Source organism: Heptranchias perlo, unplaced genomic scaffold, assembly GCF_035084215.1.
Source record: "Heptranchias perlo isolate sHepPer1 unplaced genomic scaffold, sHepPer1.hap1 HAP1_SCAFFOLD_737, whole genome shotgun sequence".
NCBI lineage: Eukaryota > Metazoa > Chordata > Chondrichthyes > Hexanchiformes > Hexanchidae > Heptranchias > Heptranchias perlo.
In genome coordinates, this window is record NW_027139769.1 from 10005 (window position 1) to 29829 (window position 19825).

At 48.8% G+C, this 19825-nt stretch overlaps 1 protein-coding gene across 1 annotated transcript in view; it reads left to right on the top strand.

The window, feature by feature from the left end:
- Positions 1-249: 249 nt before the first annotated feature.
- LOC137319129 (transient receptor potential cation channel subfamily V member 6-like) overlaps positions 250-19825 on the top strand; it is a gene marked incomplete at its 3' end in the record, with an annotated part of 64423 nt that continues 44847 nt past the window's right edge. Inside the window, exons 1-2 of the mRNA XM_067981476.1 lie at positions 250-1201; positions 19566-19663. Coding sequence (XP_067837577.1) covers positions 1128-1201; positions 19566-19663 — 172 coding nt within the window. The remainder of the gene's footprint in view (positions 1202-19565; positions 19664-19825) is intronic.

The following is a 19825-nucleotide window of genomic DNA, read 5'->3' on the forward strand; positions in this document are numbered from 1 at the left end:
GCCTGTCCCTCTGTGTCTGTCTGTCCCTCCCTCCATCTCTCCCTCTCTCTCTGTGTCTGTCCCTCTCTCCCTCAATCCCTCCCTCCCTGTGAAGATAGTTTTTTTGGCGGACTCTGTAGTTCTTGTGATTATGTTTCCTTTCTTGATGATGTCCCAATGACGGACCTTCCTTGTGTAGCGGGATTTTGCTCCTGGGATCTTGCTGGACCTCCCACTGCCAGTCATTTGTTGCACTCTGAGCCTCACAGGCTCTGCTGGGGGAACCTGCAATTTGTGAACAATTGCAGGGACATTCCAGTCGGGTTAGTGAGATCACTGACCAGGCCGCCCGTCCCTTTCCCTAGGGCGATATTCCATCCCTGGGTCACCCCCGCAGCGGCCAGAACCTATCAACAAATGACAAGTTTCGAATCCGTGGCGTCTCTGCACTTTCCCAAAACAAGGGATGAGCCGGGCTGCTGGTATCAGCAGATGGGACCTTCAGATCCTGGTACCAGCAGCGACACGGAGAGACAACCCGGAGATACTTTTCACAACTCGGAAACTTTTCGCCAGCTCAGAAACTTTTAAACAACTCGGAAACTTTTCGCCAGCTCAGAAACTTTTAAACAACTGAAAAACTTTGCAACAACTCGGAAACTTTTAATCAATTGAGAAACTTTTAACCAATTGAGAAACTTTTAACCAACTGAGAAACTTTTAACCAACTGAGAAACTTTTAACCAATTGAGAAACTTTTAACCAACTGAGAAACTTTTAACCAACTGAGAAACTTTGCAACAACTCGGAAACTTTTAATCAATTGAGAAACTTTTAACCAACTGAGAAACTTTTAATCAACTGAGAAACTTTTAATCAATTGAGAAACTTTTAATCAACTCGGAAACGTTGAAACCATTTGGAGAAGCTCTGGGAGACCTTCCGCCGTTCGGGTGAACTCTGCGGCTTCTCTTCCCTGGGATTGGGATTGGGATCGGGATCAGGATCAGGAGGGAGAGACGAGAATTGACCGGATTGCGGGAATCCCGGTGCTGGGGCCGTGTTGGGGGATCCGCCAGGAACCGCCTCAGATGCTCGGAGTGCCGCCGGTTTACGGGAGCGGAGATCTCGCCAAATACTAAAAGCAGATGGTGTGGCGGGTCAAACCTCAGAGGAAGGGGGAAGTGGACGTGGGGGAATTGGAGCTTCTGCAGCAGAACAGGTGAGGAGGGGAGGGGAGGGCAGGAGGGGAGGGCAGGGGAGGGCACGAGGGGAGGGGAGGGCAGGTGAGGAGGGGAGGGGAGGGCAGGTGAGGAGGGGAGGGGAGGGGAGGTGGGGAGGTGAGGAGGGGAGGGTAGGTGAGGAGGGGAGGGGAGGAGGGGAGGGGAGGAGGGTAGGGGAGGGCAGGAGAGGAGGGGAGGGGAGGAGGGGAGGAGGGTAGGGGAGGGCAGGAGGGGAGGGGAGGAGGACAGGTGAATAGGGGAGGGTAGGGCAGGTGAGGAGGGCAGGGTAGGTGAGGAGGGGAGGGTAGGTGGGGAGGTGAGGAGGGGAGGGGAGGGCAGGATAGGAGGGCAGGGTAGGTGAGGAGGGGAGGGTAGGTGGGGAGGTGAGGAGGGCAGGGTAGGTGAGGAGGGCAGGGGAGGGGAGGGCAGAACAGGTGAGGAGGGCAGGGGAGGACAGGCGAGGAGGGCAGGGGAGGTGAGGAGGGGAGGGCAGAACAGCCCCTCTCACTCCCACTCTAATCAGTGTCTCTTAATCCCCTCTCACTCCCACTCTAATCAGTGTCTCTTAATCCCCTCTCACTCCCACTCCAATCAGTGTCTCTTAATCCCCTCTCACTCCCACTCTAATCAGTGTCTCTTAATCCCCTCTCACTCCCACTCTAATCAGTGTCTCTTAATCCCCTCTCACTCCCTCTCTAATCAGTGTCTCTTAATCCCCTCTCACTCCCTCTCTAATCAGTGTCTCTTAATCCCTCTCACTCCCACTCTAATCAGTGTCTCTTAATCCCCTCTCACTCCCTCTCTAATCAGTGTCTCTTAATCCCCTCTCACTCCCACTCTAATCAGTGTCTCTTAATCCCCTCTCACTCCCACTCTAATCATTGTCTCTTAATCCCTCTCACTCCCACTCTAATCAGTGTCTCTTAATCCCCTCTCACTCCCACTCTAATCAGTGTCTCTTAATCCCCTCTCACTCCCACTCTAATCAGTGTCTCTTAATCCCCTCTCACTCCCACTCTAATCAGTGTCTCTTAATCCCCTCTCACTCCCTCTCTAATCAGTGTCTCTTAATCCCTCTCACTCCCACTCTAATCAGTGTCTCTTAATCCCTCTCACTCCCACTCTAATCAATGTCTCTTAATCCCCTCTCACTCCCTCTCTAATCAGTGTCTCTTAATCCCCTCTCACTCCCACTCTAATCAGTGTCTCTTAATCCCCTCTCACTCCCTCTCTAATCAGTGTCTCTTAATCCCCTCTCACTCCCACTCTAATCAGTGTCTCTTAATCCCCTCTCACTCCCACTCTAATCAGTGTCTCTTAATCCCCTCTCACTCCCACTCTAATCAGTGTCTCTTAATCCCTCTCACTCCCACTCTAATCAGTGTCTCTTAATCCTCTCTCACTCCCTCTCCAATCAGTGTCTCTTAATCCCCTCTCACTCCCACTCTAATCAGTGTCTCTTAATCCCCTCTCACTCCCACTCTAATCAGTGTCTCTTAATCCCCTCTCACTCCCACTCTAATCAGTGTCTCTTAATCCCTCTCACTCCCACTCTAATCAGTGTCTCTTAATCCCCTCTCACTCCCACTCTAATCAGTGTCTCTTAATCCCCTCTCACTCCCACTCTAATCAGTGTCTCTTAATCCCTCTCACTCCCACTCTAATCAGTGTCTCTTAATCCCCTCTCACTCCCACTCTAATCAGTGTCTCTTAATCCCTCTCACTCCCACTCTAATCAGTGTCTCTTAATCCCCTCTCACTCCCACTCTAATCAGTGTCTCTTAATCCCCTCTCACTCCCACTCTAATCAGTGTCTCTTAATCCCCTCTCACTTCCACTCTAATCAGTGTCTCTTAATCCCCTCTCACTCCTACTCTAATCAGTGTCTCTTAATCCCTCTCACTCCCACTCTAATCAGTGTCTCTTAATCCCCTCTCACTCCTACTCTAATCAGTGTCTCTTAATCCCTCTCACTCCCACTCTAATCAGTGTCTCTTAATCCCTCTCACTCCCACTCTAATCAGTGTCTCTTAATCCCCTCTCACTCCCTCTCTAATCAGTGTCTCTTAATCCCCTCTCACTCCCACTCTAATCAGTGTCTCTTAATCCACTCTCACTCCCTCTCTAATCAGTGTCTCTTAATCCCCTCTCACTCCCACTCTAATCAGTGTCTCTTAATCCCTCTCACTCCCACTCTAATCAGTGTCTCTTAATCCCTCTCACTCCCACTCTAATCAGTGTCTCTTAATCCCTCTCACTCCCACTCTAATCAGTGTCTCTTAATCCCTCTCACTCCCACTCTAATCAGTGTCTCTTAATCCCCCTCTCACTCCCACTCTAATCAGTGTCTCTTAATCCCCTCTCACTCCCTCTAATCAGTTCTCTAATCCCTCTCACTCCACTCTAATCAGTGTCTCTTAATCCCCTCTCACTCCCTCTCTAATCAGTGTCTCTTAATCCCCTCTCACTCCCACTCTAATCAGTGTCTCTTAATCCCCTCTCACTCCCACTCTAATCAGTGTCTCTTAATCCCCTCTCACTCCCACTCTAATCAGTGTCTCTTAATCCCCTCTCACTCCCACTCTAATCAGTGTCTCTTAATCCCCTCTCACTCCCACTCTAATCAGTGTCTCTCTTAATCCCCTCTCACTCCCACTCTAATCAGTGTCTCTTAATCCCTCTCACTCCCACTCTAATCAGTGTCTCTTAATCCCCTCTCACTCCCATCTCTAATCAGTGTCTCTTAATCCCCTCTATCACTCCCACTCTAATCAGTGTCTCTTAATCCCCTCTCACTCCCTCTCTAATCAGTGTCTCTTAATCCCCTCTCACTCCCACTCTAATCAGTGTCTCTTAATCCCCTCTCACTCCCTCTCTAATCAGTGTCTCTTAATCCCCTCTCACTCCCACTCTAATCAGTGTCTCTTAAATCCCCTCTCACTCCCACTCTAATCAGTGTCTCTTAATCCCTCTCACTCCCACTCTAATCAGTGTCTCTTAATCCCTCTCACTCCCACTCTAATCAGTGTCTCTTAATCCCCTCTCACTCCCACTCTAATCAGTGTCTCTTAATCCCCTCTCACTCCCACTCTAATCAGTGTCTCTTAATCCCCTCTCACTCCCACTCTAATCAGTGTCTCTTAATCCCTCTCACTCCCACTCTAATCAGTGTCTCCTTAATCCCCCTCTCACTCCCACTCTAATCAGTGTCTCTTAATCCCCTCTCACTCCCACTCTAATCAGTGTCTCTTAATCCCTCTCACTCCCACTCTAATCAGTGTCTCTTAATCCCCTCTCACTCCCACTCTAATCAGTGTCTCTTAATCCCCCTCTCACTCCCTCTCTAATCAGTGTCTCTTAATCCCTCTCACTCCCACTCTAATCAGTGTCTCTTAATCCCCTCTCACTCCCACTCTAATCAGTGTCTCTTAATCCCCTCTATCACTCCACTCTCTAATCAGTGTCTCTTAATCCCCTCTCACTCCCACTCTAATCAGTGTCTCTTAATCCCCTCTCACTCCCTCTCTAATCAGTGTCTCTTAATCCCCTCTCACTCCCACTCTAATCAGTGTCTCTTAATCCCCTCTCACTCCCTCTCTAATCAGTGTCTCTTAATCCCCTCTCACTCCCACTCTAATCAGTGTCTCTTAATCCCTCTCACTCCACTCTAATCAGTGTCTCTTAATCCCTCTCACTCCCACTCCTAATCAGTGTCTCTTAATCCCTCTCACTCCCCACTCTAATCAGTGTCTCTTAATCCCCTCTCACTCCCACTCTAATCAGTGTCTCTTAATCCCTCTCACTCCACTCTATCAGGTCTCTAATCCCTCTCACTCCTCTCTAATCAGTGTCTCTTAATCCCCTCTCACTCCCACTCTAATCAGTGTCTCTTAATCCCCTCTCACTCCCACTCTAATCAGTGTCTCTTAATCCCCTCTCACTCCCACTCTAATCAGTGTCTCTTAATCCCTCTCACTCCCCTCTCTAATCAGTGTCTCTTAATCCCTCTCACTCCCACTCTAATCAGTGTCTCTTAATCCCCTCTCACTCCACTCTAATCAGTGTCTCTTAATCCCCTCTCACTCCCTCTCTAATCAGTGTCTCTTAATCCCTCTCACTCCCACTCTAATCAGTGTCTCTTAATCCCCTCTCACTCCCACTCTAATCAGTGTCTCTTAATCCCTCTCACTCCCACTCTAATCAGTGTCTATTAATCCCCTCTCACTCCCACTCTAATCAGTGTCTCTTAATCCCCTCTCACTCCCCTCTCTAATCAGTGTCTCTTAATCCCCTCTCACTCCCACTCTAATCAGTGTCTCTTAATCCCCTCTCACTCCCACTCAATCAGTGTCTCTTAATCCCCTCTCACTCCCACTCTAATCAGTGTCTCTTAATCCATCTCACTCCCTCTCTAATCAGTGTCTCTTAATCCCCTCTCACTCCCACTCTAATCAGTGTCTCTTAATCCCTCTCACTCCCACTCTAATCAGTGTTCTTAATCCCCTCTCACTCCCACTCTAATCAGGTCTCTTAATCCCTCTCACTCCCACTCTAATCAGTGTCTCTTAATCCCCTCTCACTCCCTCTCTAATCAGTGATCTCTTAATCCCCTCTCACTCCCACTCTAATCAGTGTCTCTTAATCCCCTCTCACTCCCACTCTAATCAGTGTCTCTTAATCCCCTCTCACTCCCACTCTAATCAGTGTCTCTTAATCCCTCTCACTCCCACTCTAATCAGTGTCTCTTAATCCCCTCTCACTCCCACTCTAATCAGTGTCTCTTAATCCCCTCTCACTCCCACTCTAATCAGTGTCTCTTAATCCCCTCTCACTCCACTCTAATCAGTGTCTCTTAATCCCCTCTCACTCCCTCTCTAATCAGTGTCTCTTAATCCCTCTCACTCCCACTCTAATCAGTGTCTCTTAATCCCCTCTCACTCCACTCTAATCATTGTCTCTTAATCCCCTCTCACTCCCACTCTAATCAGTGTCTCTTAATCCCCTCTCACTCCCTCTCTAATCAGTGTCTCTTAATCCCCTCTCACTCCCACTCTAATCAGTGTCTCTTAATCCCCTCTCACTCCCTCTCTATCAGTGTCTCTTAATCCCCTCTCACTCCCACTCTAATCAGTGTCTCTTAATCCCCTCTCACTCCCACTCTAATCAGTGTCTCTTAATCCCCTCTCACTCCCTCTCTAATCAGTGTCTCTTAATCCCTCTCACTCCCACTCTAATCAGTGTCTCTTAATCCCCTCTCACTCCCACTCTAATCAGTGTCTCTTAATCCCCTCTCACTCCCACTCTAATCAGTGTCTCTTAATCCCTCTCACTCCCACTCTAATCAGTGTCTCTTAATCCCCTCTCACTCCCTCTCTAATCAGTGTCTCTTAATCCCTCTCACTCCCACTCTATTCAGTGTCCTCTTAATCCCTCTCACTTCCCACTCTAATCCAGTGTCCTCTTAATCCCCTCTCACTCCCACTCTAATCAGTGTCTCTTAATCCCTCTCACTCCCTCTCTAATCAGTGTCTCTTAATCCCTCACTCCCACTCTAATCAGTGTCTCTTAATCCCCTCTCACTCCCACTCTAATCAGTGTCTCTTAATCCCCTCTCACTCCACTCTAATCAGTGTCTCTTAATCCCTCTCACTCCCACTCTAATCAGTGTCTCTTAATCCCTCTCACTCCCACTCTAATCAGTGTCTCTTAATCCCCTCTCACTCCCACTCTAATCAGTGTCTCTTAATCCCCTCTCACTCCACTCTAATCAGTGTCTCTTAATCCCCTCTCACTCCCTCTCTAATCAGTGTCTCTTAATCCCCTCTCACTCCCACTCTAATCAGTGTCTCTTTAATCCCCTCTCACTCCACTCTAATCAGTGTCTCTTAATCCCTCTCACTCCCACTCTATCAGTGTCTCTTAATCCCCTCTCACTCCCTCTCTAATCAGTGTCTCTTAATCCCTCTCACTCCACTCTAATCAGTGTCTCTTAATCCCCTTCTCACTCCCAACTCTAATCAGTGTCTCTTAATCCCTCTCACTCCCACTCTAACAGTGTCTCTCATCCCCTCTCACTCCCTCTCTACTAATCATGTCTCTTAATCACCCTCTCACTCCTCTCTAATTCAGTGTCTCTTAATCCCTCTCACTCCCACTCTAATCAGTGTCTCTTATCCCCTCTCACTCCCACTCTAATCAGTGTCTCTTAATCCCCTTCACTCCCACTCCATTCAGTGTCTCTTAATCCTCTCCTCCCCTCTAATCAGTGTCTCTTAATCCCCTCTCACTCCCACTCTAATCAGTGTCTCTTAATCCCTCTCACTCCCTCTCTAATCAGTGTCTCTTAATCCCTCTCACTCCCACTCTAATCAGTGTCTCTTAATCCCTCTCACTCCCACTCTAATCAGTGTCTCTTAATCCCCTCTCACTCCCACTCTAATCAGTGTCTCTTAATCCCCTCTCACTCCCACTCTAATCAGTGTCTCTTAATCCCCTCTCACTCCCACTCTAATCAGTGTCTCTTAATCCCCTCTCACTCCCTCTCTAATCAGTGTCTCTTAATCCCCTCTCACTCCCACTCTAATCAGTGTCTCTTAATCCCCTCTCACTCCCACTCTATCAGTGTCTCTTAATCCCCTCTCACTCCCTCTCTAATCAGTGTCTCTTAATCCCCTCTCACTCCCACTCTAATCAGTGTCTCTTAATCCCCTCTCACTCCCACTCTAATCAGTGTCTCTTAATCCCTCTCACTCCCACTCTAATCAGTGTCTCTTAATCCCCTCTCACTCCCACTCTAATCAGTGTCTCTTAATCCCCTCTCACTCCCACTCTAATCAGTGTCTCTTAATCCCCTCTCACTCCCACTCTAATCAGTGTCTCTTAATCCCTCTCACTCCCACTCTAATCAGTGTCTCTTAATCCCCTCTCACTCCACTCTAATCAGTGTCTCTTAATCCCTCTCACTCCACTCTAATCAGTGTCTCTTAATCCCTCTCACTCCCACTCTAATCAGTGTCTCTTAATCCCCTCTCACTCCCACTCTAATCAGTGTCTCTTAATCCCTCTCACTCCCACTCTAATCAGTGTCTCTTAATCCTCTCACTCCCACTCTAATCAGTGTCTCTTAATCCCCTCTCACTCCCTCTCTAATCAGTGTCTCTTAATCCCCTCTCACTCCACTCTAATCAGTGTCTCTTAATCCCCTCTCACTCCCACTCTAATCAGTGTCTCTTAATCCCCTCTCACTCCCACTCTAATCAGTGTCTCTTAATCCCCTCTCACTCCACTCTAATCAGTGTCTCTTAATCCCTCTCACTCCCTCTCTAATCAGTGTCTCTTAATCCCCTCTCACTCCCTCTCTAATCAGTGTCTCTTAATCCCCTCTCACTCCCACTCTCAATCAGTGTCTCTTAATCCCCTCTCACTCCCACTCTAATCAGTGTCTCTTAATCCCCTCTCACTCCCACTCTAATCAGTGTCTCTTAATCCCCTCTCACTCCCTCCTCTAATCAGTGTCTCTTAATCCCTCTCACTCCCACTCTAATCAGTGTCTCTTAATCCCCTCTCACTCCCTCTCTAATCAGTGTCTCTTAATCCCTCTCACTCCACTCTAATCAGGTGTCTCTTAATCCCCTCTCACTCCCACTCTAATCAGTGTCTCTTAATCCCCTCTCACTCCCACTCTAATCAGTGTCTCTTAATCCCTCTCACTCCCACTCTAATCAGTGTCTCTTAATCCCCTCTCACTCCACTCTAATCAGTGTCTCTATCCCCTCTCACTCCCACTCTAATCAGTGTCTCTTAATCCCTCTCTCACTCCCTCTCTAATCAGTGTCTCTTAATCCCCTCTCACTCCCACTCTAATCAGTGTCTCTCTTAATCCCTCTCACTCCCACTCTAATCAGTGTCTCTTAATCCCTCTCACTCCCTCTCTAATCAGTGTCTCTTAATCCCCTCTCACTCCCACTCTAATCAGTGTCTCTTAATCCCTCTCACTCCCACTCTAATCAGTGTCTCTTAATCCCCTCTCACTCCCACTCTAATCAGTGTCTCTTAATCCCTCTCACTCCCACTCTAATCAGTGTCTCTTAATCCCTCTCACTCCCTCTCTAATCAGTGTCCTCTTAATCCCCTCTCACTCCCACTCTAATCAGTGTCTCTTAATCCCTCTCACTCCCACTCTAATCAGTGTCTCTTAATCCCTCTCACTCCCTCTCTAATCAGTGTCTCTTAATCCCCTCTCACTCCCACTCTAATCAGTGTCTCTTAATCCCCTCTCACTCCCACTCTAATCAGTGTCTCTTAATCCCCTCTCACTCCCACTCTAATCAGTGTCTCTTAATCCCCTCTCACTCCCACTCTAATCAGTGTCTCTTAATCCCCTCTCACTCCCACCTCTAATCAGTGTCTCTTAATCCCCTCTCACTCCCACTCTAATCAGTGTCTCTTAATCCCTCTCACTCCCACTCTAATCAGTGTCTCTTAATCCCTCTCACTCCCACTCTAATCAGTGTCTCTTAATCCCCTCTCACTCCCACTCTAATCAGTGTCTCTTAATCCCCTCTCACTCCCACTCTAATCAGTGTCTCTTAATCCCCTCTCACTCCCACTCTAATCAGTGTCTCTTAATCCCCTCTCACTCCCACTCTAATCAGTGTCTCTTAATCCCTCTCACTCCCTCTCTAATCAGTGTCTCTAATCCCCTCTCACTCCCACTCTAATCAGTGGTCTCTTATCCCCTCTCACTCCCACTCTAATCAGTGTCTCTTAATCCCTCTCACTCCCACTCTAATCAGTGTCTCTTAATCCCCTCTCACTCCCACTCTAATCAGTGTCTCTTAATCCCTCTCACTCCCACTCTAATCAGTGTCTCTTAATCCCCTCTCACTCCCACTCTAATCAGGTCTTTATCCCCTCTCACTCCCACTCTAATCAGTGTCTCTTAATCCCTCTCACTCCCACTCTAATCAGTGTCTCTTAATCCCCTCTCACTCCCACTCTAATCAGTGTCTCTTAATCCCTCTCACTCCCACTCTAATCAGTGTCTCTTAATCCCCTCTCACTCCACTCTAATCAGTGTCTCTTAATCCCCTCTCACTCCCACTCTAATCAGTGTCTCTTAATCCCCTCTCACTCCCACTCTAATCAGTGTCTCTTAATCCCCTCTCACTCCCTCTCTAATCAGTGTCTCTTAATCCCCTCTCACTCCCACTCTAATCAGTGTCTCTTAATCCCTCTCACTCCCACTCTAATCAGTGTCTCTTAATCCCCTCTCACTCCCACTCTAATCAGTGTCTCTTAATCCCTCTCACTCCCACTCTAATCAGTGTCTCTTAATCCCCTCTCACTCCCACTCTAATCAGTGTCTCTTAATCCCCTCTCACTCCCACTCTAATCAGTGTCTCTTAATCCCTCTCACTCCCACTCTAATCAGTGTCTCTTAATCCCTCTCACTCCCACTCTAATCAGTGTCTCTTAATCCCCTCTCACTCCACTCTAATCAAGTGTCTCTTAATCCCCTCTCACTCCCACTCTAATCAGTGTCTCTTAATCCCCTCTCACTCCTCCTAATCAGTGTCTCTTAATCCCCTCTCACTCCCACTCTAATCAGTGTCTCTTAATCCCTCTCACTCCCACTCTAATCAGTGTCTCTTAATCCCCTCTCACTCCCTCTCTAATCAGTGTCTCTAATCCCTCTCACTCCCTCTCTAATCAGTGTCTCTTAATCCCCTCTCACTCCCACTCTAATCAGTGTCTCTTAATCCCTCCTCACTCCCTCTCTAATCAGTGTCTCTTAATCCCCTCTCACTCCCACTCTAATCAGTGTCTCTTAATCCCCTCTCACTCCACTCTAATCAGTGTCTCTTAATCCCTCTCACTCCCACTCTAATCAGTGTCTCTTAATCCCCTCTCACTCCCTCTCTAATCAGTGTCTCTTAATCCCTCTCACTCCCACTCCTAATCAGTGTCTCTTAATCCCCTCTCACTCCCACTCTAATCAGTGTCTCTTAATCCCTCTCACTCCCACTCTAATCAGTGTCTCTTAATCCCTCTCACTCCCTCTCTAATCAGTGTCTCTTAATCCCCTCTCACTCCCTCTCTAATCAGTGTCTCTTAATCCCCTCTCACTCCCACTCTAATCAGTGTCTCTTAATCCCTCTCACTCCCACTCTAATCAGTGTCTCTTAATCCCTCTCACTCCCACTCTAATCAGTGTCTCTTAATCCCCTCTCACTCCCACTCTAATCAGTGTCTCTTAATCCCTCTCACTCCCACTCTAATCAGTGTCTCTTAATCCCCTCTCACTCCCACTCTAATCAGTGTCTCTTAATCCCCTCTCACTCCCACTCTAATCAGTGTCTCTTAATCCCCTCTCACTCCCACTCTAATCAGTGTCTCTTAATCCCTCTCACTCCCTCTCTAATCAGTGTCTCTTAATCCCACTCTCACTCCCTCTCTAATCAGTGTCTCTTAATCCCCTCTCACTCCCACTCTAATCAGTGTCTCTTAATCCCTCTCACTCCCACTCTAATCAGTGTCTCTTAATCCCTCTCACTCCCTTCTAATCAGTGTCTCTTAATCCCTCTCACTCCCTCTCTAATCAGTGTCTCTTAATCCCCTCTCACTCCCACTCTAATCAGTGTCTCTTAATCCCCTCTCACTCCCACTCTAATCAGTGTCTCTTAATCCCTCTCACTCCTCTCTATCAGAGTCTCTTAATCCTCTCTCACTCCCCTCTATCAGTGTCTCTTAATCCCTCTCACTCCACTCTAATCAGTGTCTCTTATCCCCTCTCACTCCCTCTCTAATCAGTGTCTCTTAATCCCTCTCACTCCCACTCTAATCAGTGTCTCTTAATCCCTCTCACTCCCACTCTAATCAGTGTCTCATAATCCCCTCTCACTCCCACTCTAATCAGTGTCTCTTAATCCCCTCTCACTCCCTCTCTAATCAGTGTCTCTTAATCCCCTCTCACTCCCACTCTAATCAGTGTCTTAATCCCCTCTCACTCCCTCTCTAATCAGTGTCTCTTATCCCTCACTCCCTCTCTAATCAGTGTCTCTTAATCCCCTCTCACTCCCACTCTAATCAGTGTCTCTTAATCCCTCTCACTCCCTCTCTAATCAGTGTCTCTTAATCCCCTCTCACCTCCCACTCTAATCAGTGTCTCTTAATCCCCTCTCACTCCCACTCTAATCAGTGTCTCTTAATCCCCTCTCACTCCCCACTCTAATCAGTGTCTCTTAATCCCCTCTCACTCCCACTCTAATCAGTGTCTCTTAATCCCCTCTCACTCCACTCTAATCAGTGTCTCTTAATCCCTCTCACTCCCCACTCTAATCAGTGTCTCTTAATCCCTCTCACTCCCTCTCTAATCAGTGTCTCTTAATCCCCTCTCACTCCCACTCTAATCAGTGTCTCTTAATCCCTCTCACTCCCACTCTAATCAGTGTCTCTTAATCCCTCTCTCACTCCTCTCTCTAATCAGTGTCTCTTAATCCCCTCTCACTCCCACTCTAATCAGTGTCTCTTAATCCCCTCTCAACTCCCACTCTAATCAGTGTCTCTTAATCCCCTCTCACTCCCACTCTAATCAGTGTCTCTTAATCCCTCTCACTCCCTCTCTAATCAGTGTCTCTTAATCTCTCTCACTCCCACTCTAATCAGTGTCTCTTAATCCCTCTCACTCCCACTCTAATCAGTGTCTCTTAATCCCCTCTCACTCCCACTCTAATCAGTGTCTCTTAATCCCCTCTCACTCCCACTCTAATCAGTGTCTCTTAATCCCTCTCACTCCCACTCTAATCAGTGTCTCTTAATCCCCTCTCACTCCCAACTCTAATCAGTGTCTCTTAATCCCCTCTCACTCCCACTCTAATCAGTGTCTCTTAATCCCCTCTCACTCCCACTCTAATCAGTGTCTCCTTAATCCCCTCTCACTCCCACTCTAATCAGTGTCTCTTAATCCCTCTCACTCCCACTCTAATCAGTGTCTCTTAATCCCCTCTCACTCCCTCTCTAATCAGTGTCTCTTAATCCCCTCTCACTCCCACTCTAATCAGTGTCTCTTAATCCCCTCTCACTCCCACTCTAATCAAGTGTCTCTTAATCCCTCTCACTCCCACTCTAATCAGTGTCTCTTAATCCCTCTCACTCCCACTCTAAATCAAGTGTCTCTTAATCCCCTCTCACTCCCACTCTAATCAGTGTCTCTTAATCCCCTCTCACTCCCACTCTAATCAGTGTCTCTTAATCCCCTCTCACTCCCTCTCTAATCAGTGTCTCTTAATCCCCTCTCACTCCCACTCTAATCAGTGTCTCTTAATCCCTCTCACTCCCACTCTAATCAGTGTCTCTTAATCCCTCTCACTCCCACTCTAATCAGTGTCTCTTAATCCCCTCTCAACTCCCACTCTAATCAGTGTCTCTTAATCCCCTCTCACTCCCACTTCTAATCAGTGTCTCTTAATCCCTCTCACCTCCCACTCTAATCAGTGTCTCTTAATCCCTCTCACTCCCACTCTAATCAGTGTCTCTTAATCCCTCTCACTCCCACTCTAATCAGTGTCTCTTAATCCCCTCTCACTCCCACTCTAATCAGTGTCTCTTAATCCCTCTCACTCCCTCTCTAATCAGTGTCTCTTAATCCCTCTCACTCCCTCTCTAATCAGTGTCTCTTAATCCCTCTCACTCCCTCTCTAATCAGTGTCTCTTAATCCCCTCTCACTCCCACTCTAATCAGTGTCTCTTAATCCCCTCTCACTCCCTCTCTAATCAGTGTCTCTTAATCCCCTCTCACTCCCACTCTAATCAGTGTCTCTTAATCCCCTCTCACTCCCACTCTAATCAGTGTCTCTTAATCCCCTCTCACTCCACTCTAATCAGTGTCTCTTAAACCCCTCTCACTCCCTCTCTAATCAGTGTCTCTTAATCCCTCTCACTCCCACTCTAATCAGTGTCTCTTAATCCCCTCTCACTCCCACTCTAATCAGTGTCTCTTAATCCCCTCTCACTCCCACTCTAATCAGTGTCTCTTAATCCCTCTCACTCCCACTCTAATCAGTGTCTCTTAATCCCTCTCACTCCCCTCTCTAATCAGTGTCTCTTAATCCCCTCTCACTCCCACTCTAATCAGTGTCTCTTAATCCCTCTCACTCCCTCTCTAATCAGTGTCTCTTAATCCCCTCTCACTCCCACTCTAATCAGTGTCTCTTAATCCCCTCTCACTCCCTCTCTAATCAGTGTCTCTTAATCCCCTCTCACTCCCACTCTAATCAGTGTCTCTTAATCCCTCTCACTCCCACTCTAATCAGTGTCTCTTAATCCCCTCTCACTCCCACTCTAATCATTGTCTCTTAATCCCTCTCACTCCCACTCTAATCAGTGTCTCTTAATCCCTCTCACTCCCACTCTAATCAGTGTCTCTTAATCCCCTCTCACTCCCACTCTAATCAGTGTCTCTTAATCCCTCTCACTCCCACTCTAATCAGTGTCTCTTAATCCCCTCTCACTCCCACTCTAATCAGTGTCTCTAATCCCTCTCACTCCCTCTCTAATCAGTGTCTCTTAATCCCCTCTCACTCCCACTCTAATCAGTGTCTCTTAATCCCCTCTCACTCCCACTCTAATCAGTGTCTCTTAATCCCCTCTCACTCCACTCTAATCAGTGTCTCTTAATCCCCTCTCACTCCCACTCTAATCAGTGTCTCTTAATCCCCTCTCACTCCACTCTAATCAGTGTCTCTTAATCCCCTCTCACTCCCACTCTAATCAGTGTCCTCTTAATCCCCTCTCACTCCCTCTCTAATCAGTGTCTCTTAATCCCCTCTCACTCCCACTCTAATCAGTGTCTCTAATCCCCTCTCACTCCCACTCTAATCAGTGTCTCTTAATCCCCTCTCACTCCCACTCTAATCAGTGTCTCTTAATCCCCTCTCACTCCCACTCTAATCAGTGTCTCTTAATCCCCTCTCACTCCCACTCTAATCAGTGTCTCTTAATCCCTCTCACTCCCACTCTAATCAGTGTCTCTTAATCCCTCTCACTCCCACTCTAATCAGTGTCTCTTAATCCCCTCTCACTCCCACTCTAATCAGTGTCTCTTAATCCCCTCTCACTCCCACTCTAATCAGTGTCTCTTAATCCCCTCTCACTCCCACTCTAATCAGTGTCTCTTAATCCCCTCTCACTCCCACTCTAATCAGTGTCTCTTAATCCCCTCTCACTCCCTCTCTAATCAGTGTCTCTTAATCCCCTCTCACTCCCACTCTAATCAGTGTCTCTTAATCCCCTCTCACTCCCTCTCTAATCAGTGTCTCTTAATCCCCTCTCACTCCCACTCTAATCAGTGTCTCTTAATCCCCTCTCACTCCCACTCTAATCAGTGTCTCTTAATCCCCTCTCACTCCCACTCTAATCAGTGTCTCTTAATCCCCTCTCACTCCCACTCTAATCAGTGTCTCTTAATCCCCTCTCACTCCCACTCTAATCAGTGTCTCTTAATCCCCTCTCACTCCCACTCTAATCAGTGTCTCTTAATCCCCTCTCACTCCCACTCTAATCAGTGTCTCTTAATCCCCTCTCACTCCCACTCTAATCAGTGTCTCTTAATCCCCTCTCATTCCCACTCTAATCAGTGTCTCTTAATCCTCTCTCACTCCCACTCTAATCAGTGTCTCTCAATCCCTCTCACTCCCTCTCTAATCAGTGTCTCTTAATCCCCTCTCACTCCCACTCTAATCAGTGTCTCTTAATCCCCTCTCACTCCCACTCTAATCAGTGTCTCTTAATCCCCTCTCACTCCCACTCTAATCAGTGTCTCTTAATCCCCTCTCACTCCCTCTCTAATCAGTGTCTCCTAATACCTCTCACTCCCTCTCTAATCAGTGTCTCTTAATCCCTCTCACTCCCACTCTAATCAGTGTCTCTTAATCCTCTCTCACTCCCCACTCTTTAATCCTCACTCCTCTCTCACTCCCCACTCTTTAATCCTCTCTCCTCACTCACTCCCCGCTCTTTAATCCTCTCTCCTCTCTCACTCACTGTCCACTCTTTAATCCTCTCTCCTCTCTCACTCCCCACTCTTTAATTCTCTCTCCTCACTCACTCCCCGCTCTTTAATCCTCTCTCCTCTCTCACTCACTGTCCACTCTTTAATTCTCTCTCCTCTCTCACTCCCCACTCTTTAATCCTCTCTCCTCTCTCACTCCCCACTCTTTAATCCTCTCTCCTCTCTCACTCCCCACTCTTTAATCCTCTCTCCTCCCTCACTCCCCGCTCTTTAATCCTCTCTCCTCTCTCACTCCCCACTCTTTAATCCTCTCTCCTCTCTCACTCCCCACTCTTTAATCCTCTCTCCTCTCTCACTCCCCACTCTTTAATCCTCTCTCCTCTCTCACTCCCCACTCTTTAATCCTCTCTCCTCTCTCACTCCCCGCTCTTTAATCCTCTCTCCTCTCTCACTCCCCACTCTTTAATCCTCTCTCCTCTCTCACTCCCCACTCTTTAATCCTCTCTCCTCTCTCACTCCCCACTCTTTAATCCTCACTCCTCTCTCACTCCCCACTCTTTAATCCTCTCTCCTCTCTCACTCCCCGCTCTTCAATCCTCTCTCCTCTCTCACTCCCCACTCTTTAATCCTCTCTCCTCTCTCACTCCCCACTCTTTAATCCTCTCTCCTCTCTCACTCCCCACTCTTTAATTCTCTCTCCTCTCTCACTGCCCACTCTTTAATCCTCTCTCCTCTCTCACTCCCCGTTCATAATCCTCTCTCCTCTCTCACTCCCCACTCTTTAATCCTCTCTCCTCTCTCACTCCCCACTCTTTAATCCTCTCTCCTCTCTCACTCCCCACTCTTTAATCCTCTCTCCTCACTCACTCCCCGCTCTTTAATCCTCACTCCTCTCTCACTCCCCACTCTTTAATCCTCTCTCCTCACTCACTCCCCGCTCTTTAATCCTCTCTCCTCTCTCACTCCCCACTCTTTAATCCTCTCTCCTCACTCACTCCCCGCTCTTTAATCCTCACTCCTCTCTCACTCCCCACTCTTTAATCCTCTCTCCTCTCTCACTCCCCACTCTTTAATCCTCTCTCCTCTCTCACTCCCCACTCTTTAATCCTCTCTCCTCTCTCACTCCCCGCTCTTTAATCCTCTCTCCTCTCTCACTCCCCACTCTTTAATCCTCTCTCCTCTCTCACTCCCCGCTCTTTAATCCTCTCTCCTCTCTCACTCCCCACTCTTTAATCCTCTCTCCTCCCTCACTCCCCACTCTTTAATCCTCTCTCCTCTCTCACTCCCCACTCTTTAATCCTCTCTCCTCCCTCACTCCCCACTCTTTAATCCTCTCTCCTCTCTCACTCCCCAGTCTTTAATCCTCTCTCCTCTCTCACTCCCCACTCTTTAATCCTCTCTCCTCTCTCACTCCCCACTCTTTAATCCTCTCTCCTCTCTCACTCCCCACTCTTTAATCCTCACTCCTCCCTCACTCCCCACTCTTTAATCCTCCCTCCTCTCTCACTCCCCACTCTTTAATCCTCTCTCCTCCCTCACTCCCCACTCTTTAATCCTCTCTCACTCCCTCCCTCCCCCAATTTCTGAGAACGGAGAGACTGAACTCTGGCCATTCTTGAGCCCTGGGGACAGAGCGAGCCTGGGAGGGACGATCCCTCTCAGCAGTTTGGGAATGCAGTCTGGCCGCATTCTGGGCCTCACATTCCGTGGCCCCTGGACACCGGGTTCATGGCCTGTCATCGCTCTCCTGCCCCCTCTCCACTCCCTCCTCCAGGGACGCTGACTCTCCCCTGGGAGAAAACCCCTCATTCGATGCGACTGTCGCCAGGCTGTTCGACTGTGGGAGGGAGCGTGAGCCCCGTGTCCTCACTCACACCCAGCCCCGTTCCCCATTCAACCCCCCAGGCCCCCCTCCCTCCCTATCTCTGCAACCTCCTCCAGCCCCCTACAATTCTCATCCTCCTCTTCAAACCCCTCCATGCCCCTCGCCCCCCTCCCTATCTCTGTAACCTCCTCCAGCCCCCTACAATTCTCATCCTCCTGTTCAAATCCCCTCCATGGCCCTCGCCCCCCCTCCCTCCCGATCTCTGTAACCTCCTCCAGCCCCCTACAATTCTCATCCAACTGTTCAAATCCCTCCATGCCCCTCGCCCCCCCTCCCTATCTCTGTAATCCCCTCCAGCCCCCTACAATTCTCATCCTCCTGTTCAAATCCCTCCATGGCCCTCGCCCCCCCTCCCTATCTCTGTAACCTCCTCCAGCCCCCTACAATTCTCATCCTCCTCTTCAAACCCCTCCATGCCCCTCGCCCCCCTCCCTATCTCTGTAACCTCCTCCAGCCCCCTACAATTCTCATCCTCCTGTTCAAATCCCCTCCATGGCCCTCGCCCCCCCTCCCTCCCGATCTCTGTAACCTCCTCCAGCCCCCTACAATTCTCATCCAACTGTTCAAATCCCTCCATGGCCCTCGCCCCCCTCCCTATCTCTGTCACCTCCTCCAGCCCCCTACAATTCTCATCCTCCTGTTCAAATCCCTCCATGGCCCCTCGCCCCCCTCCCTCCCTATCTCTGTAACCTCCTCCAGCCCCTACAATTCTCATCCTCCTCTTCAAATCCCTCCATGGCCCTCGCCCCCCCTCCCTATCTCTGTAACCTCCTCCAGCCCCCTACAATTCTCATCCTCCTGTTCAAATCCCTCCATGGCCCTCGCCCCCCCTCCCTATCTCTGTAACCTCCTCCAGCCCCCTACAATTCTCATCCTCCTGTTCAAATCCCTCCATGGCCCTCGCCCCCTCCCTATCTCTGTAACCTCCTCCAGCCCCCTACAATTCTCATCCTCCTGTTCAAATCCCTCCATGGCCCCTCGCCCCCCCTCCCTATCTCTGTAACCTCCTCCAGCCCCTACAATTCTCATCCTCCTCTTCAAACCCCTCCATGGCCCCTCGCCCCCCTCCCTCCCTATCTCTGTAACCTCCTCCAGCCCCCTACAACCCTCCGAGATCTCTGCGTTCCTCCAATCCCGGGCTCTTGTCCATCCCCACGATTCCCATCGTTCCACCATTGGCCGTGCCTTCAGCTGCCTGGGGCCCTGAGCTCTGGAATTCCCTCCCTGAACCTCTCCGCCTCTCTCCCTCCTCCATAAATCCTCCCTCTTTGACCGGGTTGAGGTCACCTGTCCCTGATATCTCTTCACCTGGCTTGTGTTGAATTCATTCCTTACACCTATTGGACGCACCTTTGGGACTTTGAGTAGAAATCGGGCCTTGTTCTGTGAGGAATTAATCTACTCGCCCCTCAAAGAGAGGCTTGGGTTTGTGTCCCAGACCCGGTCAGACCCTCTGTTTGACCCGTAGGATTCGAGACACCCCGCTCTTACTGGCTGCCAAAGAGAACGATGCCGCTGGAGTCCAGAAACTGCTGAGCAGCAGTTCGACAGATGTCTTCCAGAAAGGTGAGGAGATCTCCGAGTGTCTGCATATTAAATATATCCTCCAGAAAGGTGAGGGGATCTCCGCGTGTCTGTGTATTAAATATATCCTCCAGAAAGGTGAGGAGATCTCCCAGTGTCTGTGTATTAAATATATCCTCCAGAAAGGTGAGGAGATCTCCGAGT